Source organism: Convolutriloba macropyga, chromosome 4 (genome assembly GCF_964194025.1).
Source record: "Convolutriloba macropyga chromosome 4, txConMacr16.3, whole genome shotgun sequence".
NCBI classification, from domain to species: Eukaryota; Metazoa; Xenacoelomorpha; order Acoela; family Convolutidae; genus Convolutriloba; species Convolutriloba macropyga.
This window is the reverse complement of record NC_134471.1, coordinates 18,407,345-18,432,133: the sequence shown is the minus strand read 5'-3', so window position 1 is coordinate 18,432,133 and position 24,789 is coordinate 18,407,345. Positions and strand designations below refer to the sequence as shown.

General features: G+C 37.5%; 2 protein-coding genes across 2 annotated transcripts in view; one reads left to right on the top strand and one right to left on the bottom strand.

Moving 5' to 3' along the window:
• The window catches only part of LOC142337494 (uncharacterized), a 131,384-nt gene that overhangs the window by 4,605 nt on the left and 101,990 nt on the right, over window positions 1–24,789 (top strand). The gene's annotated exons all lie outside the window — the stretch shown is intronic.
• Window positions 12,120–24,789, bottom strand: part of LOC142337493 (sodium-coupled monocarboxylate transporter 1-like) — a 35,428-nt gene continuing 22,758 nt past the window's right edge. Inside the window, exons 2-4 of the mRNA XM_075386758.1 lie at window positions 22,727–22,849; window positions 17,213–18,226; window positions 12,120–12,625 (exon numbers count right to left, since the gene is read on the bottom strand). Coding sequence (XP_075242873.1) covers window positions 12,225–12,625; window positions 17,213–18,226; window positions 22,727–22,849 — 1,538 coding nt within the window. The 3' untranslated portion in view covers window positions 12,120–12,224. The remainder of the gene's footprint in view (window positions 12,626–17,212; window positions 18,227–22,726; window positions 22,850–24,789) is intronic.

Sequence of the window (24,789 nt, the reverse complement as noted above, 5' to 3'; positions counted from 1 at the left end):
TATTGCAGTAATTTGACATTTACAATGTAAACAATGACCTAAATCATTTTCTTGATTAACCAATCAGAAACCAGTAGTGATGATGTTAAAAATGATAAATATTTGATTAATTACTTTAACCCAATTGTTTGAATAGTGAAACCGAATTGTATTTAGAACCATTAGAAGATGTTATACAGAGCAGTTGGCTCTCAGATTGACTAAAATTTGATTCTTTAACAACTTTTTGCTAAGTCTTTTTGCTAAGTTTTAGTAGATCTTAAGATCTTGCGAGTTCTAAGTTAGTTGAGCTTACTTGACGAGAAATTAGCAACAATACTAGCTACTGGTTGAAGCCTTACAAAATTCAGCACGAGATAGAACATAGACTATCACTAAGGATTTTCTTAACTTCAATCAACAAAATTAAAGTTACAGTCCTTTAATACGTCCTAGCGACTAATTTTTTCTGCGAGATTGTTAGTCAACCGAAAACTGTGAAGAACCAGGCAGGCGTAAAATTCGAGAACCAGGCTGTGATATATCGGTTCCGCTGAGATTCTTGAGCAGCCGCAACATTTGGTCTGCTGACCCGGACATCAACAACAACACGAACAGCAACAAATCTTCGATTCAATTTGGTGGACCAGAACGAAATCTTTACTATGAATGGAAAGAGCCCCGATAGACATTGGAAAACGGCTGACTAAAAGATGACAGGCCAACTCAAGGAGCTAGAAAGTGAGCACGCTGAATTGCTCAAAACATTTGACGGACACCTTGCTGATGTGAAAAGTCAATTGGCTCAGACGAAAACAATATCTGCAGAAAGAGCATATCGATGTTTCTTCGAAACTTACGATGAACTGAAGGAAACCAGACAACAGCAGAGTATAATTTTAAAATCAAAGTACTTTGAAAATTTCGACAGTGACACCAAGCGTTTGTTAGAAGAAAAGAGTAAAGTTTTGCGATGGGTAGTTGAATAGGTACCCTTTGTCCGAGGCCTTGAAGGTTTCCGCACAGAAATCATCGACTGTCAGAAAGACCCAGTACGTGCATACAAGTTAGTGGAAGCTGCTAAACCAATTTTTAATGATTTGCCAAAGATGGAAAAGAAATTGAAGGCAGAAAACTTAAGCGACTCCGAAAAACAGACATTGTGTAATCAACTGGAAGAGCTAGTAAAAGTTATAGATGAGAGGTACACAGAATGGATGCGAATAAGAGGGGTTGGCACCCAAGAGTTTGTGGATATCAGCAATATTAGTAGTCACTATCAAGTCCTGATTAAGCTGTACAGGCACAGCAAGGATTGTGGAAACCAAACGTCGTTAGTTTCATCCGCATCAGTTGGTGATAAAAGCCCAAACGAGACTGTAATTGATACAAAAAATGGATCGATAGAAATCGCCGAAGGGAAAGTGGAGGTCTCTTCCAGGCATTCTGCTACACAAGGAAGCAGAAAACAACCAAGCATCGCCAACTCGCGGTCATCGAGAAGGCGACAGAGCAAAGAAATGGAGCTCGAAAAATTAAGAGCTAAGAAAGAAACAGAGCAACGACTACAAGAGCGGCAGTTGGAATTGGAGCAGGAGCGTGAGGAAATAGAACTTCGTCGTCAGCAAGAAGAATTACGTTTACAACAGCAACAACTAACAACAGCAGCGAGAACAAGAGTTACGTTTACAACAACAACAACAACAACAACAACAACAACAACAAGAGGAGTTACGTCTATAGATGCAACAACAAGAAGACAAACTGCGTCTTCGACAGCATGAGCGAGCATGAAAACGAATGAAAGAAAGCAGAGGCCGAAGAGGAACAAAGACGTCTGAAACTTGAGCTGACCAAAAGAAGCTCAAGAGCATCTGGATCATTAGCAGGTGAGATCGAAAGTGTTGGATCAAGACGCAATCATGAATTAACAGCCATTTAGGCAGAATCAGTGGCTCAACAGTCTGTCCCTAGAAGGCCACTATCTCCAAACGTTGTTATCGACCCTCCAACGAATGTCACACATGACAGAGTTGACAAACGTTTCAGCACCTACCCGAAAACTACCCCGCTGTTCCAACCGGGTGAAGGACTTTTCTCAACAAGACTGCCAGAACCGAGCATTCGCAGGAAACCATAAATCCGTAAACCAATTAGAGTAACGGACCCACAAGCGCCATTGATAAGGACGACGTTTCAGCAGCAGGGAACGTCAGCAGTTCAAGACAGAAACAGGAGTCAGAGTCCCATTAACAACCCTCAAAACAGGTCTACTGAGAGCTAAAACAGGAGCACAATGAATCAAACAACACCCCAAGTCTTTTGCCAACCATTAACAAGCAGTGGTGCCAGTGGCTTGCCAAAACTAAAACTGACGGAGTTTTCAGGAGATCCACTGGAGTGGCAAGAGTGGTCAGGTCTTTTTGATGTTGTTGTTCATCAAAATCCAATCAGCGATACGGAAAAGATATAATACCTGAAAACCAGTCTAACGGGTCAAGCAAAAGCAGCAATATCGGGAATGGGATTCAGCTCACAATCATACTATCATGCTTGGGATATACTCTGTGAGAAGTATGGCAGATCAGATGTCGTAGTCAACGCGCAATTAAAAAAAAACATACTCATCCTCCAATTTGGCACGACAATTCTACGAGCATTGTCAGGTTTGCAAATGTGGTTACAAATGTGGTGAACGCCTTGACTCAACTTGGATACACACACGACCTAGAATCAGAAGGAGGGCTAAGTTCAACAACGAGAAAACTTTCTCCGCAACTGAGAGAACAGTGGTTGCAGTATATGCAAGACAGTCGACTACTGAGAAGCAACCTGATCATTTTCAACGATTGGCATGCCTTCAAACCAGTAATTCATGAGAACCTTTTAGCACAGACAAACTCGTCGTTTGACAGAAATAGGTTTCAAAGCTGACAAACAGAGACTTAAGCCTAAATGTACTAGCAATGTGTGGTTCAGTATCCCCGATTTTTTGTAGACAAATCAGTGGTGTCTAAACTCCATCTTCAAGGGCGAAAAGCGTCCTTATCAGTAGCAGGGATCAATGGCTCACAAGATGTCAAGACTGAAATAGTGCCGATAGCTGTTTCAGTGCATGAGAAGTCTCGACCATTGACAACAGTGCAATTCTATGCGCACGAAAAACTATAGTTGGGTGACCAGATTCTGGAGTTGCAAGAATTGGAGGACTGTTACCCACATCTGAGGAAATTGTCAAATCAGAGCTACAATTTAAACGCTATTCAAGTGATTCTTGGACAAGATAGTTACGACATTCATCACCATTTCGAATTTAAGAAGTCAGAAGACAAAACTGCACCATGGGCAGTGAAGTCAGAGATTGGTTGGGCCTTAAGTTGTACGCTACCAGCGAAGCAGGCAGCAACTCTTGCCACAACAGCAACATCAATTCAAGATGATAAACTAGCAAACCAGTTGAGTAAGTGGTGGGATATCGAGTCCTAAGCTTCAAACTGCGATGTCACCGGTCATTCAAATGAGGAACAACGAGCAATCAAGACGATGGAACAAACAACGCGATTCAACGGTGACAGATATGAAGTAGGAATTCTGTGTTGAGAGGACGAAGTGAAATTGCCAAACAACTTCTAATCTGCAATGGGGCAACTCAAGTCTCTAGAACGACGCCCGCAGAAAGACGAAACGCTAAAGAAGCACTACTGAGAAACCATTGACACAGATGTAAATGCTGGATACGTTCGGAAAGTTGATCAGGCCGAACTAAATGAAACCAAAGACAAACTGCAATGGTATTTGCCACATCATCCCGTCATAAACCAGCATAAACCCGAAAAAGTCAGAAGAGTGTGCAATGCAGCAGCAAAGTATCAAGTTGTAGCCCTCAACGACAAAATTGTATCCGGACCAGACCTGCTGCAGAGTCTTATCGGAATTGTTTTTCGCTTCCGAGAACACCAAATAGCGTTATCAGCCGACATAGAAGCAATGTTTGTTCAAGTTGCTGTCCCAAACGATGACAGCCGATGTTTACGATTTCGCTGACGAGAAGATCCAGAGGAGAGAATAGAAGTTTACAAGTACACACGACACGTTTTCGTTTTTGGGGCGAAAAGCTCGCCGAGTTGTGCAAATTACGTTTTGCACCAAGTGGCAAAAGTTAATGCAGTCAAAGACGAAAGTATCGTCAGAACGGTTCAGCGAAACTTCTACATGGACGACTTCCTAAAGTCAGTCAGAACCCCTCAAGAAGCAATCTAAATCTACCAGAAAGTCAGAGAGATCCTTAGCAAAGGTGGATTCAATTTGACGAAATGGATAACAAGCGACGATGAAGTTAAGACACAAATCCCATAGGCAGACAGATCAACGAAAGTTGTGAATACTTTCGAAGCAGAAACACAGTCATCTTCAATCCTTGGACTGAACTGGAATGTAGGCACAAATAATCTCATAGTCTGTCGTGGAACTGAGCAAGAAGTTCCAGCAAAAATAACTTAGAGAATTGTCCTATCCTTTGTCTCAGCAGTGTTCGACTCACTTGGATTATATTCATCCTTCACCATACGAATGCGGTTTCTACTCAAAAGCATCTGGGCAGCGATGAGTCAAGCACGGGACAAAGAGTTGTCATCCGAACACTCAAAATTTTTCAGTAATTGGTGCTCTGATTTGAGAGAAATAAGGGCGATGTCGATAAATCGACTTTATTTTGAAAACGGTTGTAGAAAATTGAGACTTCACATTTTCACAGACGCGTCAGAAGAAGCGATGAGCATTGTGGCGTATCTGCAAGAAGAAGCAACGTTGAAACCCACCTATGTGATAGGGAAATGTCTTGTGGCACCCATCAGACATATGACAATACCGAAGTTAGAACTTCAAGCGGCAGTTTACGGAGTTCGTCTTAGAAAGCAGATACTCAATGAACCTGTTGTCAGAATTGAAAAAATCTCTCATTGGACCGACTCATCAATAGTGCTAAAGTGCCTACAAGCAGCGCACAAGAAACAACAAGTGTTCGTTGCGAACAGAGCAGCGGAAATAAATACTGGAAAACTCATCGATGGATCAATGGAGACACGTCAAAAGTGTCGAAAACCCTGCCGACATCAGAACCCGAGGAATCTCTATCGAGTCCGTATGGATAAAAGGAGTCCGTATGGATAAACGGACTGGCATGGCTACAAGGGAGCGCAGATAACTGGCAAAGCCTTGGGGTCAAGAGAACGAACTCGAACCCGAGCAAGTTACCAGTACTGTAGCAACAGAAACTGAACTAGAACAAATATTTGACTGGAGACGATACAGTAGCTTCATTAGAAACTTCATTGCCTACTGCATGAGGTTCAAGACGAAGCAGAGGGGTACGCTCAAAGCAGACGAAATTCATCAAGAAGAGCAAATACTGTTTCGATTTGTTCAAAACAAAAGATTCCCGAATGTTTCGAAGTCGATCGCAAACAGCAAAGAAATATCCAAAACAATGAACATTGCCAAATTGTCACCCTTCATAGAAGAAGATGGAACAATTAGATTAAAAGGCCTACTGAAGCTTTCAAACCTTGATTACAATGCAAAACACCCAAAATTGTTAACCGCAAACATCCAGTTGTACAACTTCTGTTGGAGAAAGCACATCGAGACAACCTACAAGAGGGCACAGAATAAGTGAGAAACATGCTCCAACAAGAATACTGGACCATCGGGCTGAGAAACGCATTAAGGAAAATCAAGTCGAGATGTATCAAATGCAGACACAGGAGCGCCAACCCAATTCACCCACCGACGGCGGATCTACCCCGAGAACGACTAGATGAACATGTGTTCCAATTCACTCATACCGGAGTCGACTACTTCGGACCCTTTGAAGTGAAGTTTGTACAACGTACCTTGAAGAGATGGTGCTGCCTCTTCACTTGCTTGACAACGAGAGCAGTACACATCGAAGTTGAACAGTCATTGGAAACCGAGTCATGTCTAGCTGAAGTGACAAGATTCATTGCAAGACGTGGCTACACCAACACCATCATCAGTGACAACGGTACAAACTTCGTTGGAGCAGCCAATGAGCTGAGGCGTTCATGAACGAGTGGGACAAAGCTAAGATAGAAAGTGACTTAGCACAGAAAAAGATTGTTTGGAATTTCAATCCTCCCGGAGCACCTCACTTTGGTGGAATCTGGGAAAGACTGGTTCAAAGTTGCAAGAAGGTCATGACTGCAATCTTGGACAACAGAAGCCTCACCGACGAGGTACTTAGCACCACAATGTGTCTTGTGGAACAAACACTCAACGCAAGACCCCTGACAGCAGTAAGTGACGACCCTGAAGATTTGACAGCACTCACACCAAATCATTTCTTTCTAGGACGAGAGAACGCGAGTGCACCATTCTTGCCATCCAGTGAACGCTACAATGACCTGAGAAAATCATTCAAAAACGACTCAAGCATATGCCGACATGATCTGGAAAAGATGGACTCGCGAATAATTTCCACAATTGAACCAGAGATCGAAGTGGTCAAAAGAACATGTGCCAAACCTGAAAACAGGCGAGTTAGTATGGCTAATAGATGACTCTGTGAAACGCTCTGAGTATAAACTGGGACGAATCGTTGAAATCTTCACTGGCAACGACGGTGTTGTAAGTTCAGAGAGAGTCAAAATGGCACATGGAGAGCTAAACCGGCCAGTCGTGAAGTTAGCGCCAGTATTCTACGATGGTGTTTCCGAGATCGAAAACAGGGCCGGCGATGTTGGCGCAGCTTCAAATCAGCTCCAAAAGCCATCAGACAGCAAGAAATAACAGAAATAACTTTTAAAACTGAAAAAAACATAGATTTTGTCAAAACTCAAAAATGGTCTAAACTGAAAAATTTTTACAAGTTGGGACCGAAAATCTGTATCCCCCCGATTTTTGGAAGGCAAAACCCGAGCAACGCGAGGTTATAGCAAACGGTTAGAGTTACCTCTAAACTACTCATGGACCCAACGAACGTTCTTGCGTCAGCCCCACAAGTGTGGCTATTAGCACTTATTTGGTGCAAAATTGGCATTTTTGGATATTTTGTCGTTTATTGTTCAATTTCTTAAGTTGTTTATTTTGTGATACTTTAGGTGATCATTAAAGGTCAAAAACCGTACATTCGAGGCATTTAGAGCAACGTAATAACCATCCGTGCATATGTCAATAAAGTAAATATTGCAGTAATTTGACATTTACTATGTAAACAATGACCTAAATCATTTTATTGATTAACCAATCAGAAACCAGTAGTGATGATGTTATAAATGATAAATATTTGATTAATTACTTTAACCCAATTGTTTGAATATTGAAACTGAATTGTATTTAGAACCATTAGAAACTGTTATACAGAGCAGTTGGCTCTCAGATTAACTAAAATTTGATTCTTTAACAAGTTCAGTCTTTTTGCTAAGTTTTGCTAGATTTTAAGATCTTGCGAGTTCTAAGTTAGTTGAGCTTACTTGCCGAGAAGTTAGCAACAATACTAGCTATTGGTTGAAGCCTTACAAGCTTCAGCACGAGATTGAACATAGACTATCACAAAGGTTTTTCTTAACTTCAATCAATAAAATTAAAGTTACAGTCCTTTAATACGTCAGAGCGACTAATTATTTCTGCGAGATTGTTAGTCAATCAAAAACTGTGAAGAACCAGGCGGCGTAAAACTTGAGAACCAGGTTGTGATATATCGGTTCGGCTTAGATTTTCGAGCAGCCGCAACAGGTACCTTTTTTTACGGCTTTGATACCTCATGCGGTTTTCGAATCATTGTAGTCGAAGAGGGACAATTTGCTATTCTGTTGGTTGGGTGCCCGTTTTGTGGTAGGCTAGGATTACAATCTGATTCGTTCAAATTTGACTCACATGTAACAGCCCTACCCCATTCTTCCTTAGGCATTGTTAAACCTCAAATTGTTAATCCGTTATTCTTTAGACGCCTTTCCGTCTGAACTTTATTTTACTTTCGCGCCACTTGTGCATAGTATAATTATTTTACTTGGCACGCAATTTATTTAGCTTTTGCGTGTTTCAGAGCTTTTTGAGATTTTGTTCCGTTGGCTCTTTTCCTTCGCCTTTTGATACATAATCTGTCACCAATATAACAACCCGGTATTTTAAAAATTGACTCAAAAGATGCGAATGCGGGATTCGTGATTTGGGTTGTTTTATATAATTTAATATATCCTTATATCCGATAACGTTTACGCTGTCTCCTTTTGAAAAAAAATGGAACAGTTTTGTCCGCTTAATATTTCTATTTTTGAGAATTGGAGGATAATTCGAAAAGAAATTTTTGATTATTGTCCCTCCCGAGTTGGCGATGTTCAAGTTTTTGTGAACATTAGAGTGACTTTGGTCCCCTTTTCTTCACATTTTCCTTATCTTTGTTTAATTTTTTTTGCCAATTTTGCTGAAAAATGTTTTGCCAATTCTGCAAAAATGTCAGAGAGAGAGAGAGAGAGAGAGAGAGAAAATAAATTGATTTTGGCCTCAAAGATATAAGAGTAAGATCGAACTGCTTGATCCAATTTTTGAGCTAAAATTTTACTAAACTTTTCAAAATTAAGCTTGTGTTTCATCAAAATTAACACAAAGTACGCTTCTTTAGTCCACTGTATCCAAACTTTCCTTTTAACACACCTTTAAAGTGCAGACAGAATCTCGGTTAGCTCCAAAAAGGGCTGGCTTCACGTGTACTTTCTTTGAGAGTATTCTCGAATAAACTTTTGTCAGTTTTTTTGCAAAATTAACTCATAAATACCGAAATTTCATAATTTGTTCATTGCACTATTTACTTTTTCTGTAGAAAACACGTTCAATTTGACTTCTAAAACAATTTTTTTCAAAATGAACAATGGTTTATAGAGTTGTACTACTTTTTGTATTTTTTGTCAAATTTTAGCTTAAGATCAGCAAATATCGGTCACATCGTTTTTCCGATTGAATAAAATTTAAAATGTATAGCTTTTTTTGTGTTAAGTAATGGGTTTTCTCCCCAGATGTGGAGTTATCAAAAACTTCTTTTTGGACATTTTCCTATCTTGAGGTCCCTAGCACCTATCTGCCGATTTTAGCTGATAGTTAAGTTTTTCATGACCTTGATAATAAGTGTTTTAAAAAATATACACTTAATCCCAATTTTACTTACAATTTGCTGTCCTTTTTGTTTAATTATTACCTAGTCTCATTAATTAGAGGTCGCTTTGCACATTCTTGGTGTTAAGAAAAATTTCATTGGCGCAATTGAACGTATTCAATAAATTGAGGGCATTGTTTATTGCGTTAACGGCTTCGTATGTTTTTTTTGCAAAAAATATAGTTATTGTTTGATTTTTGTACATCTCAATGTCTTCCCTTCGAGAGATAACTCAACCTATGTAAAGAATTGGTGGATAGATCATAGCTTTATGAATTTAAAATAAAAGTTTTCACTTTTGACCTGTTACGTTTTTTGTCGATTTGTTACCTAGTCCCATTTTTCCGAATTAACATGTCGCATTATTTGTTTTCAAACAACGCTCAATTTATCATGTCTTCCTTTTTTACGGAATGGAAACGGCTCCGAGAGCTTTTTCTTACAAAATTTGATTAAGTTTTGGTTTTTCGTCTCTATTTTTTGTTTGCCTTTGAAGAAGTACTTTATATTCTCGATAATGACAGGTGTCACTGTCTTCATATTGTTGAATTGATGAATTTAAACCTATCTAAAGACTTTATTTGATGTATCATGGTTTTCTTACTGTTTTCATTGAAAAGTGTTTCGAAATTATTAATGTATTTTCCAGTCTTGCCATTTTCTTTTTTTCATCTACCTGTAAACGAGACGCATTAAATACTGGTCCCCAAGTTCTTTTCTATTGTATAATTTAAGTTTTATTCAACTTTTTGGCTTTGTTATTAAGTATTCTTCAACAAAGAGTTTTAGATGCAAATAAATGTTGTTATTGTCATTTAATTTTGTTGTTTTTTGTGTCTCCTAGTCTGAATGTTGGCAGGTCCCATTGGCCCTCTTATGTGTCATTATTTACAGTACTAAGTAGTTTCAGTTGGAAGCCATTTTGTTATGCATAAACCAATTATTTTTCAACAGTATTTTATTTTTTGGAAGTTATTACTACGTCTTCTTAATTTTGCAGACAATTGAGCTAAAAATGGGAACCAGCGGAGTCGGAACATTATGTGCAAACGCACATTACCAAGCCTCCTCCCTACACTTGCATTGCATGTTGCTCAAATATATTCAATGCATTATTGCAACAAGTGCAATTCTACGCGATTTTGAATTCTCTTTTAAAGAGAAGTTTCCGCAGAAATTGTTGACGCTTCAGATCAGTGAAATCAAAGCATGTTAAGACGCGCAAGAAGATTTATTATGCAGTTTGCTATTCCTGACTCTAATTCAATACTTTTTAAAATCCAGAGATCTTTATCTGGTTGTGTTGTAAATAATTTTCCACTTTTGCATATGTAAAATTCGTTGAGCGGACGATATGGGCTTAAATAAAAAAGTGGAGCAAATACAGTTCAACTTTCAAACGAGGCAAGAATTGTACCACGGTTGTTTAATTAATTTTGTATCACGGATTGCCGATAAATTCGATTATGATCTGTCATTATCAAAATCTCAAAACATAAATTGACGAGCAACTGCGCTTTGTCAAAGTTGGCTAAGAAAAAAAGTTACATTTCAAAAACGAAAACACACTCCAAAGCACACAAATTTGTTGGTGCATTTGTGCATCATATCAGGTGGTGGCCGCCGTATTGGCCGACTGGGCGTTTAGCCGACAACCGAAAAATGAGAAGTTTAGCCGACAATTTAAGTAAAATGAGCAATAAAATTAATTCTGAAGCTGTGATTGGCCAGTTTAAATCACTATTTCGTAAGCGGACAAATATACCGTCAACTAGCGTAAAGAAGATCTATCGGTGGTCGCAACCTCTTCCCTCCCCCCGTCAGTGTGTGGAGGTGGCGGCCACGGAGAGGCCGAGTGGAGCGCTACCCGACCGCACTCCAAAGATAATGGTCCGCCGAACTTTTGATATATGGAGGAATGAATCTTTTTTGACCGATTATGATAAAACTGTCGGCTAAATTTCTCATTTTTTCCTTGTCAGCTAAACGCCTTGTCGGCCAATTTTCCTAGCCCCATATCAGGTCCAGCTGTTTAGACAATATTTATGTAGTACAATTCGTAATATACAGGATTGGTGAGAACTATTTGTTTAGCTGGCACGCAAGTTTTTAGTGATTTCGCGAGTCATGTCCAGTTCATGTAATCTCTGTAGCCAATTTTACTCGGAAAAAGAACAGCTTCTAGTCAATCGTGAGAAGATAACTATATTCATTTGGTTCTGACTTCTGAGAAAATTCTGCAAACAACTATTTTTTTTGGAGATTTTTAGAACTTAAACCCACTAATGTCAGAAGAATTTCTTTCGAATGACCGGCAGGTGGGGAAAACATTTGTCCACTCCGGATTCGAACCATTGACCTCCCAATCACTAAAAAGAAGCACTGCCCACTCGGCTATCAGACACTTATTGTTGCTATGCTACCACCGATTTTATATTACAAACAAGCTTTACTTCGGAGTGAGAGCAATAGAGGAGATCACTCAATAATGAAGAACGAAAGCGTGAAAAAGTCACATGAGAAATCAAAGAATGTTCTAGAAGAAAAGCGCAAAAACAATCAAGCGAAAAATTTGTATAAAAAAGACACACACAGACCAGCAGTTTAAAATATGGAACTACATTTAATGGATTTTATGTTGTTATATAACCGCAGCTTGATTGCCCTTAAGACCAATTGTAGAAGTTTCCATCATATTAATGAGCCAAATGTTCTTTTCCCATTTTTTCTATTTTTTTCGAGGATTTTTTTTAAATTTCTGGCCAACAGCCTATAGTTCTGTTGAGTTCAGAAAACTACCGATCTATAATTTTACTCGGAATTTAATGCGCTGAAAGCATTACTAATCTAGATAGTGTTTCTCAGCTTTCATGAGTTTCAAATAATTTTATTTCAAATATTGAACTTATAGAACAATCGGGATCAATTTGATTGATTTTTGTTACATCTGGTATGTCTATAACGCTAATTCAAATACACAAAACAATCAATTTTGATAAGGAGTTAAAATGAATGTGAACGTTGTTTATAAACAAATAAATTGATATCTGAAGGTTATACCTTAAACATCCGGCTTTGTTCACGAATTAACGTCACCTAGCGGAAGTTCATACGAATATCGACTTTTGTCTTCGCTCGGAAAAATATCTCGGAAATGCCACAACAATTCTTCATCTACGATTCTTTCCTTCTCGTTTTTGCTGACGAGTCGAACAATGATACTGGTTACGTAACCCACGACAATAGTCCATATAAATCCGATGAACCCGTACCACATATACGACAGCCTAAAAACAGAATTTTCTAGAATGTTCAGATTAGAAGTGTCGCTCGCTTCTGTATAAGCGCCGAATATCTGTTGATTGGCTTTTATTTGCGTAATTGTTTCGTTCAGAGGAATATTTTCGCCGCAGTTCGTGTCGTACAAAATCAGTTTGGGTGCCGAGTAGTCGATTGATTGTGATCCGTAGTATATCACGCCTGAAATTACCCAGTTTTATGGTGACAGAACCACCTAACCGCCCTTTAGAAAGTCCAATAATTCTTTTACAAAAGGATAACCCGCTATCTGAACGGAATTAGAATGGTCAATGTTGAGCTACTGCGGTTGTTCAGTCAATTTTGGATTACAACTATTGTTATCCCAAAATTTTTCAACGCGAGGGCTCTAACTGCTACAAAATATTACCCAATCCGGGTAAGTACTAGTCATATTAAATATTGTTTATTATAACTTGCTGTCGCAAACTCAGCTGTGTATTTCAATTCTGGGCCATTTTTGTTTATGAAGTAAAGCAAATAAAGTAAACAATTTAATCAAAAGTGTTGCATCTTTACATCTTCGCGCTCGATGAATACTATGTCATTAACAAAAGCTATCAAAAGATTTCTAAGTTATTTAAAATATTCTAGTTCAATTTAAAAATTTTTAAGTCTGTTTCCTTACCAGCTTCAGTTTAACACCAAATATCAATTATGCGTGATAATAATTTTGAAAATGTTCACTCTGAAAGATGCAAGAAATTTGTGCAAAAACAACAGTTAACAAAAAAATTGTTGGAGAATGTCAAAAAATACATAAACATGTACGAAATGAAAAATCAAACCTGACTGATTAAGTTTTGAAGTTGTCGCCAAATTTGGACATTTGAACGCTTATTAACCACCAACTGCTATACACTCAGTTCAAAAAGCTGCTATTTATCATCATATTGACCGATATTTAGAATATGGACCAAAAAGTTCACTTATATCGGAGCACTAAAAAGTCAGAGGTGAGCGTCTGGTAAAAGTAGTTTGATTTTGTTTTTTTTTAAACAAAAATTATTTCGGAAGCGTAGTCATGTTTCTGTGGCTAATTTCGAGCAGAAAAACATACAAATGGAAATTTAATTTTAATATAATTTTTTTAAGACGTTCAAGAAGAGAGTCTTCTTGAAGGAAAAAGGAACTATAGCGATTCTGCTCCCGCTTTGAAACAGGAAAGCGTTCAGATTCATAGCAGCTTAGCGATATAATGCTCGAGCAGTATGGGCTAATACTTAGCTTATTGTTCCGACCCCTCTTGAGGGGGGGGGGGGGGGGGGGAGGAACTATATACTCAAATGGGTTTTTTTTGTTCAGTCAATTTTGGCCGATCGATATAATCATCGTAGAGAGTTGAGACTGATATCATTAGAAAGCTTGTCTAGAGTAAAATATGGAATTAAAAACATTTTTTTGATTTTCGTTTTTAACAGGGAGATATCGAGGTTTAAGTTTTCGAGAAAATAGAGTGAATTCCGTTGATTTCATTCACCTTTTTTCGGAATTTTTGATTAAAATTTTGCCAATTTTGATAAAATTTAATAAAATCTATCAAGAAAATGTTGTTGATTTTACGTCTGAAGACAAAATACATTGTCGGTTATTTTCATTGAATTTTTTGTCACAAATTCCGGCTAAATATTTCACAAAATTCAGACTTTTTCATCAAAAACAGCACGAAATAAGTTTCTTTAGTCCACTCTGATTAAATTTGCAGGAAGTGCACAGCCAAACACCACAAACACCATTTTTGTAAATTGAAAAGGGGCCTAATTCCACTTCAACTTCCGTTGAGAGTGCTCTGTAAAAAAACTCTGCCGTTTTTTGCTAACTTTATTCGTTGATTATCAAAAATGGAGCATTTCTATATCAATGACATTCCAAAAATTAAATATTGCTAATGGACAATCAGCATTAGTAGGACTAGTTGTGTACCAATCTTGGACCGTTACAATCCAAAAAATTCGGATTGTCGTCAGTCGGTTTATTATAAAAATTCTTTATATTAATTAAATAACAGGACATTTCAAATCAAAGCTCACTAGTGATAGGTCCTATTGGCTTTCTAATTAACTTCAAATTAATTTATCTGGTTGATTACTTGAAAGCTTATGGTCGTTTTGACTTTTAAAATATTTGATTTTTAAATAAAAAATGGCTTATTGACATTTGCCTCGATTTTTCTCTCAATTTGTCAACTTGTAGCTTAGTGTCAGCAATGAAAGAGTGCTCCTTCTTTCTGCTGAATTCAAATTTAGTCTTGATTGCGGTTTTACGCCTTAAGTTATGGTGTTCTGGCTTTGATACTACTAGATTTCATATATTTTTTTAACTTTCAGGTATTTGCCCATTTTTCATGTTTTCTATTTTTGTCAAACTATCACGTTATTGTCAGTTCATATGTCACATTTTTCGCGTTTGAAATAACGCACAATTGATAATATCTAAATCATTAAAGATATAAATTGTGGTTCTTTACCGCTTCGACACTACTTTCTCGAAGGATTCAATTGAATTTTTTAACTATCCTTAACTGTCGTTTTTACTTTGTCTTTTTAGTCGTACTTTATTTCCTGTACAATGACCCGGTTTGATTGGCCTTTCCTGGAAGAGTAGATGAGCCGATGTTCTGATATTAGTAGATAGATAATGGCTTTCATGACTTTGAAAACATTTGTTTTCGAAAATGAAAAAAAAAACATTTCAATTTCGCAATTTTGTTCCTTTTATTTTCTGTTTGTTAACTGGTCTCGTTAATTAAAGGTTAAAGATGTTGTTATTTTTGTCAAAAGAATGTGTCAAAAGGCATCGGTATCACAAAATCCAATGTTTTTCAAGAATTCGTTATGAATTTACTGGCTTCGATACGGTTTTTCACAAAAAAAAGTAAACTAATTTTTGACTTTTGTCATATTTGACTGTCTTTTTGTAGATGTAAGACTTGTTCCGGATAATTGCTGGTCTCGAGGGCTTCCGTTGGAAGAATAAACGAACCTATTCATTTTTTTCATTTTGTAATTAATGGCTTTCATGTCTTTGGAATTAAATTCTTTTCGATAAAAACAAGTTTTGTTAATCTTGCATAATCTTGCTTTTATTCTTTTTGGTCTAATTGTTACCTAGTTTTATTAATGAGTGGTCACAAAATACATTTCAAGGGAAAGTGTAAAAGGGATTGGTGTCTCAAAATCTAATGTTTTAATAGAATTCGTTATGACTTTAATGGCTTCAACACGGGTTTTTCACAAAAAAAGACGGAAGACTTGTTCTAAATAATTGCTGGTCTCGAGGGCTTCCTTTGGAAGAATGAACGAACCTATTCAAATTTTTCATTTTTTAATGGCTTTTATGTCTTTGGAAATAAATTTTTTTCGAAAAAAACAACAAATATTACATAATTTTGCATTTTTTTCTTTTTTGTCTAATTGTTGCTTATTTTCATTAATGAGCGGCAACATAATACATTATCGGCGTTCGACAAGGTGCAATCGAACATATTTTGGCTGCCAAAGTATGGCTTTACGGCTTCCCGAGCATTTTCTGGCAATTTTTAATTGACTTTCATTTTGTTGTCTATTTGTTGTTCTTTTTGTAACTGCATAAAAAATTGAATACCAAGAGTTCTTAATATCCTTCTTTAGACGCAATGGTAATTGTAAACCTATGGGATAATTTAGTTGATTCCTAATGGTTTTAATTACTTTGAAATTAATTGTTCTTTAAAAAAAAATTCAGCAAATTTTTTAGCTTCAAAGTTTCTGTTCCTTTTTGTCTAATTGTTACCAAGCTTTATTATGAACTGGTGAATAATTACTTTTTACTGGTGAATTACAAGTTACTTTGTTTATTTTAAGTTTTATCTGACGCTATTTTGACTTTGTTTTTAAGCTTTGTGTTTTAAAACGGACATAAATTTTTTGATGTAATTAATGTTTGTTGGTGTTTTTTGATTTTGCCATTCGTCTTCGCTCGCTTTCTTAATGTCGGCATATCTCATCAATCTAATGCACCATTTTTTACTCTACTGCGTGATTTGCTTTGGAGGCTATCTTTTCGTTCATACACCAATTTTTTCTGAAAAATACTTGAATTTTTTGTGTTTTTCCATCTGTTCCTCATTTGGTAGACAATTATGCCAAAATTGTGGATGAGCGGGGTCGGAACCTTATGTGCGATCGCACATTACCGAGCCGCCTTGTTTCGTTACATCATTAATATATACAATTTTGCGCCACAATAGATAGCGATGAATGTAACTAAGTACATGTTACAAATACAATATCTCATTGCCCCTGGCTAACTTTTACTCTTAAAACGGAAAAATAGCAATCATCTAAAATTGACTGAATAAAAAAAATCTTGAGGCCAGACTGGTCGTCGTTAGGTGAGCAGAACATAATCAATAGACTAATTTGTACTTAATAACTATAGTTGTTTGTCACGTGTGCGACAGCAAATCGTCGCTCAAAAATTCAATTAATTTTTCGAAATTTTCATTTGTTCTTATGAATCTTGCATGATTATTGAAGAGTAAAAATCAGTTTGTTCATAGAAAACTTGAGAAAAAAGCAGTCTCTGTTTAATTTGCCAATTATTTATAGTCAACAATTTGAGCAAAATCCTCTGCCCGGGAAACCCTTGAAATTCTATGATTCAGTACTGATTTGATAATATACAATTGACATTGCATGAATCAGTACTAGTTTACGATGACACTATGGTCAGGGTAACCAATTATCATGAAGACCAATCATTTCCAACCTTGCATTAATAAGCTGGTGATGTACCCGACTGATGCCCCAATATTGTTACTTCTCCTTGTTGTCATTCCCAAAGTAAACAGCCCAAGCAGGGGACTCGCCAGAAGCCCGAACAGCGACAGGGCCAACTGCAAAATGGATTGCAGGTACTTGCACAAGAACGCGAAGCCCAGTGCCAGTAACCCGAATACAATTGCAAGAACTTTTCCCAGTTTTGCACGTACTTCCTCGCTTAATAAGTTATCAGGAATGAAATTTGTTAAAACGACAGCAGCTAAAGCGTTCACGCCTGATGAAATTGTGCTCAAAGATCCGCTAAAAATGGACGAAACGAAAACGCCTCCGAATCCAGGCCAGCCTCCGAAAGTGTCCAAAACAAAGTAGGGCAAAATCTGATCCGATTTTTGGATTGTGCCAGTTTTTATTGGATCGCATAGGGAATATTTAGCATAAGCCAGTAACCCACAGTATCCCGAAATCAACATTAGGAAAATCAATCCGGGTAAATTTAGGAATATCGCTTTTTGGGCATCTTTCTTGGTCGCAACGCTGATGTACCTTTGAACTTGGGCTTGATTGGCCGAATAAATAGACATCCAGGTAAATATGCCCCCAACCATTAGATCAATTCCCGAATGTCTGGTTCTGGGGTCCAGGGACAATTTGTCGAATTCCAAATGAAGACCGGTTTTTGTAATTTGGTACACTTCGGAAAGTCCTCCCAATTTTATGGTTCCAACAATTCCAATTGTAATCATGCCCAATATCATTACCATAGTTTGCAACGCATCAGTCCATATAATGGCTTTCATGCCTCCAATTACAGTGTAGAAAATACAAACTAAACTGACGGCCAGAATTGATCCCTCCAAAGACAGTCCGGTTACTGCGTTTAACGCCAGGGCGGGCGAATACAGGACAATGCCCATGTATAGAATCATTTGGATGAGGTAGAGGGCACAGGCGACTAGAGACAGGGCGTTGCTGTACCGACGTTTGATGTAAACAAAAGCTGCGTGAAAAGATCTGTTTCATTTTGATGTGAACGTTTAACATGAGAGCTATAGAAAGGGTCTAATCATAAAGGAATTTGAAATTTTTGAATGACTCAAACAAAAAGAAACGTTCAATTTTTTCGTTAGCTTTCTTGCAAGAATTTTTCTTTATTTTTCTTCATCTTGGTTACTTTGATGTAATGATCTATAAGGGCTGTACAAGTTTTCCCTCGCTTAAATTTCAACACCATAAAATTGATGATCTCTCGACAAATTTGAAAGTGTTTTTAGATTCTTGAGAATTCTCCGCTAAAGAGAAGTAAAGAGAAGGAATTCCCTCCTTAAACTCTCCTCTAAAGCAAAAGTTAATAGTTTTTTAAACCAATTAATATTGACTAGATGCAGTGGTATATCACGTTTTCAGTAATCACTTGAACAGCTTATTTTTTCTGCATAGCTTCATTGAGAAAACGACTTTGGTCTCACTGCGGTAGAGACTTGAAAGTGTTCTCTGCGTTTAAATTACAACATTTGTAAACCTATGATTTTTGAATATTATTGGTAGCTTCATGATAAAAAAAATTCGATCGGCTCTACGTTGTGATATCACAATTATGCGCGCAAATAACTCAAAACCTGCTGATATTGCAAGATTATTTCAAATGACCCTTATCTTGCTCTTCATTTAAAGATTCTTTCAAATGACACTTATCTTGCAAGATCTTGCAAGGTGCTTTCATATGACGTTTATCTTGCAAGATCTTGCAAAATTCTTGCAATTGACGTTAATCTTGCGGTATCTTGCAAGAGTCTTGCATATTATGTTTATATTGCAAGATCTCGTAAGCTTCTTGCAAATGACGCTTATCTTTCAAAATTTTTGCAAGATCTAGCAAGATAGCTGTCGGTAATTGACTAGGTCTCATCTTTCTGAGCAATCAAATTACAGGCGTGTTCCTGAAAAAGAACTGGTTAATTGCATCAGTTTAATCTAAATACCATTAAAATACAATCCTGCGGGTTTCACTAAATCTGGAGAATCTTTACTTTCAACATTAGCTCCTGAACAAGAACAGACTGCTTTCTCAGCTCAAAAACTCAAAAATGCGCGGAAACATTGCGCATCCCACTGGTACCTCGAACGACGGGTTTTAATAAAATCACCTGATAGCCCACAAGAATTGAAAAAAGCGGTAAACGGTGAAAGCTTTTGTCTTCTAAAAATGTGTCTCCCACTCCTTAAGTTTGAGTTCGCTATTCTAGATTGAAGAAGACCGAGCGGTCAAATAGAGAAAACGCCATCACCCCACCTGCGTTCAACTTTGGTCTAGTTGTTATGTTAAATACTAAGTTGACTTCGGTTCTACCAAAGTGTGATTTAAACGAAAAACTAACAATTGACAAAAAGGAGTTACCGAAAAGGAGTTAACGAAAAGGAGTTAACGAAAAGGAGTTGACGAAATTGAGTGTTTCTTTGATTTATTGAGGTATCCAATCACTTCAACTCTTTTACTCTTCGGGTACTATACCTAATTCACTATTTTTGCTTGCAATGGTAATTTAAGAACCATCCCCTCCTTTTGGGTGTCAATATTTGACAATTTAAACCAAACATGCGTGATCTCCCTGATGATTGGGTGAAACAAACAAATTAGTCTCCAATCGTACTATTTAGGCGACTTAGCTTCATTCGAAACAATGAACAACAGAAGACATTTCAGTTTTGTCGTACAATTGTGTGTAGTCAGCAATCAGCGTTGTGCTGTGCTGCGCATGGGGTTTATTGAAACTACAGGAATCAACCGATTGAAGACATTCGATGAGCTTGACGCTGCATACCTCTGTTATTGGCTAGGAGAGCTACTTTCTTAGAGAGTCCGCCAACAGTTTCTGAAGCCAATGGTTAGAAGTGTATGCCAACCGCGCTGACTTTTTTTATCATATTGCTCTTGTGTTGTCTTCAGCTATGATTAGAGCATAACCACACACCCTCGCTTCATCTGACATTAGACTGAAGGAAGAGAGGACGTTCTGATTGAAGTATGGAGAGAGAAGTGGTTCTCTTCTTGTTTTCTGGTGGTTGTCTGTCTGTCAGTAAACTTGAAAAGAACTCTATTGTTAAGATCTGCCTGGATTTTTAGTTGAACCAACTGAAGAGGAAACAATGTCTTGATCTTTCCAATAAATGGTTGTAATTGCGTTCTTCCGTCGGGTTCCACTCTAGTGATTTGTTCAGCTAACACAGTGATAGGGAACCGATATGCGGCTTTGACTAGGTATAAGACCGACAGACCGAAAAATTCAGCGCTTTTTTTTGACAATTGGAAGGCATGGCTAGTCCCATGAGTTATGGCTGATTAGTTAGCCCAGTATAAATTCCAAAGTCGTTCGCCGGAGAAGGTCGAATTATACAATAACTTTATTGCACTGATGGGACTGAGTGTTGCATTGTAATAAGTACACCAATTTGGGTGTTCAGTGACAGCTACGGAAGATTCCTAGTACACAGCCAAAGTTTTATAATAACTTCAACTTTATTCGCCCGTTTTTGTAAAAAGAAAGATGCAACAAAACAGTGTTCCAATTGCTGCGCCTTTCATTTTGATTCCTGATTAGATATTTCTTTTTACCCTGCTGTCAACTGCTTTCAACTACGTTGAGGTCCTGGACTCAAATTTCGCTGAGTTCCAGTCCACTCGTCTTTTCATGTTCTGTCAGAAAATGTAATGCTTCACAAAGCTCCTCTTAGGTTCTTGCTATCATACAAGCATCTAGGTATCTAGGTATAAAGAATGCTGAATAATGTTCTGCAACTGAATGTCAATCACTTCTAATCCGAATTACATCAATTAATACTGTTAAGTTCCCAATAAAGCTGAGGTAAAAATAGAAGCTACTGGAAGATAAATTGCGCAGTTTTCTAGGTTCATCTTTTTTCTTCTTTTGGGTACTCTTTTATTTTGGTAAACGTTTTGGTAAAAAAAGGATTTCGATTTTAGTTTTGGTTTAGAATATTATATTAAAATCACAAGAGAGCCGCCGAGAGTTGCCGGCTATCCCGAATCATAAATACTAACCTGAAAATGCTCTCTTGTCTAGTCACCCTGAGAGAAACAAGGACTTTCACATTATGAGAGAAGGATACTTGGTGATATCTTTAGCTGATTCGTTGAAAACTATTAAAACACAAATTACTACACTCGTTTTCGCAATCAGCGAATTGCCGTAGTACAACTCCGAAGCTTATAGTGCTAAATTCTTGCAATAAGAGCCTTGAAAATGAAGCCTATCTTTACAATTTCTGCAAATGACGCTTATCTTGCAAGATCTTGCAAGGTTCTTCCACATGACGCTTATCTTGCAAAATTCTTGCAAATGACGCTTATCTTGCAAGTTGCAATTTTTTTTGAGTATGACGCATATTTTGCAAGACCTTGCGAGACTCTAGCAAAAGACTTTAATCTTGCAATATCTTGCAAGAGTCTTCCATATTATGCTTATCTTGCAAGATCTCGTAAGATTCTTGCAAATGACGCTTATCTTGCAAGATTCTCGCAAGATCTTAAAAGATAGCCTTCGGTAATAGACTAGGTCTCTTCCTTCTGAACAATCAAATTATAAGCGTGTTCCTGAAAAAGATGTGGTTAACTGCATCAGATTAATCTAAATACCATTACACTACAATCCTTTGGGTTTTAAATTACAGGTTTTACAGCTATTATTTGTGACGAGTAAAGTCGAAAATAAAGTTTTCAATACAAAATTCCCGCATATTTCAGCAGTAAAAGCGTGGAAGCGGTGAATTTTAGTACCGATTGCGGTGAATTTTAGTACCGATTGCGGTGAATTTTGGTGAAATTTTGTTTTTCAAGACATTCATACCATTTTTTTTCAATTAAACTCTTCACTACACCACAGGGGTCTTTCCCATTAAAGCCCCCCAGCTTAGTGGTCAGATAACCTATAGCCCCCCAATCATGGTAAATATACCATAATGGGGGGGCTATATTTTCATGGGGGGCTATAACGGGAAAGACCCCACCACAGGAGCTCCAACATCCTAGCTTTTGATCAGCAGTCGCGTTTTCTTTCACTGCTCCAGAGTCACTTATTTCTGTTTGTATTCAAATCAATACTTATTTCTGTTTGTATTAAAATCAGATACATTCCCCTTTCTGGTGAAAATCATCCACTGAATTTCCCTATGAAAATATATTTTTTTAAACTCTCACCTCTTGAAATGAAAAAATTGCTTTATCTCTACCAACCGAAAGTTGTGAAGATAAAGAGTTTAATTGCGAACAACAAAAATTCTTAAAAAATTCCACCAGGGTGATTTCCAGTTCGCGGTGATTTTTAGCAGCGAATTTTCAAAGCCTTTGCTGTTTCGGGAGATTTTTTTTTCAAACGATTTTCACCGCATTCAGCGCAATTCTTAAAAAATTTAGCTAATTTTAGCGTGCCCGTACGGGATGGATTTCAAACAGATATGAAACAGATTGATGTTTGATATTTTCCTGATAAGCTGTTCACTCTTCTGAACACTGGCATGAATACCCAGGCTGAGACTGGAATCACCACAAAGTACGTCAGGGACATATAGAAGTACATCACGCCTGCCGTGTACAGTTCAGACGGGGTGCCTGGAACAAAACTAGAGGTCCATGCTGTTTTTTTTCGAAGGAAACGTGTAAAATTACGTACCTAAAATTAACCATTTGGTTAAATAATTATTGTTTATGTTTTGGTGTTGTCAAGTTAATCATTGGGTTATTTACGACCCTAGACTGCAGCTGAATTTATGAAAAGACCAACTGCGACCGTTATTAGGTATGAAGGGTCGCGATGGAATTTTCAAAACACCCATTTTTGTTTATTCAAAGATATAGTCTCTTCACAGGAAAAAAAATCTGGCTCGACTTTAACTAGGAGCCTCAGCTATGTAATTAAACTCATTGCTTACCGCCTCTTGCAACCAACATGGATTAATTAACCGTCTCCGAACTAGGGGTCATACATTCACAAATATCAGATTTGCAAAAAATCATCAGCATTTTTAAAACAATAAAATTACGAATTGTAGAAGGTAGTAAAATGACATGGGAGAGGGAGAGTAAGTTAGATAATTTAGGTCAACTTAGACAAGGTAATTAGGTGATTAAAGTAAGCGTTCTTTCTTAAAGGGTTATTGTTTTGAAGGCGCCAGAGAGGAGAGTTGACTGATGTATCTTAAACAAACAAATTGATGAACAAAAGCATATTGAGCTGTCGATATATTTCATTTACTTAGCAAAATTGTATTTGTGCATCAGGCCAAAGTCGAAATGATGGATTTAAATTTAGATGTGAAGTAGAGAGTGAACGTTTGAAGTGAACTAGATACTTTGAACAGAATTGGAATTTAAATTTGAAGTATATTAAAGTGCGATTTCGAATTTGCAAAAATAATTTGCACCCCAAAACCTGATACACTCGAACTCTTTAAATTATATTCATTATTGGACTCTGAAAGTTTGTGACGAGGTTCCCCTAGTGATTGTTCAACTATAGTATGGATGAACGGCCGGTTAAACTTTTTGCGATCTGATTTGTTAGCACCGGAAGTGGTGTTATTCGACGGTTTTTGATATTTTGCAGTATAAATTTGATAGTTTCTGCATGAAATAACGGTATAAAGCAGTCGTACCGGCATGTACTTTGTGCAGTAATGTATTGCGTGATCATGGGAATAGTTAAGAAGGTTGTGGGAGAACTTTGTTGGAATTTTGAAATAAGAAAAGGCAATTTATCAGTTTTCCAAATACCCTCGGTAAAAAGTTGTCCGACACCCTGTGATGGGAAGGAGTTATTGGTTGATAACCAGTCAATGATGGGGAGGAACCCCTAATGGTCCTCTATTGCGAGTATAATTTTCAAGCGAATCCGACGGTCCAATCCCCAGCTATTAACACCGGAATTAGTGTGATTTGAAGGTTTTTAGGTATTTTACAGTGAAATATGATGGTTTGAGTCAGAAATAATGCGATTAATCAGTCGTAATGTAATGCACGTGCGAATTAAGGTTTTTGCATGATCTTGGGAAGGGTTTTTGATGGAAAATGAGAATATTGGTAATTATCACAGGAAGGTAGTTAGCACCTAGTATGTAATAGCAGTTTCTCAAAAAGTTGAAGTCAGATTGACCTGAAAATTGGGGGATAGACTAATTTTGGTACGAGGAATCCGATTTTAATGTCAGATCTGACCCCACACCAACCTGCACAGGACTAGCGCACGCCCGTGCTTCGGAACGTAAAATTTGAAATGCTCGTGGAGTATTGGTAGTAGCCCTATGATTTTTGGAGTGTAACTTCTCAAGGGCTTCCGATTGGTGATATTTTAACCCCAGATTTCGACCGGAAGTCGATGCATCGACACGACCCGAGTGCCGAAAACCGGAAATTGGTCTCTTTGAGCGGCTGGATGACTTTGAAATGGTATGAATATGATAACCTGAGACAGTTAGTGACAAAAAATAACCACCACGGTCAATTTTGACGAACTCGGATTTTTCGGGTTTCGGCACCCACGACTCGTTAAAAAT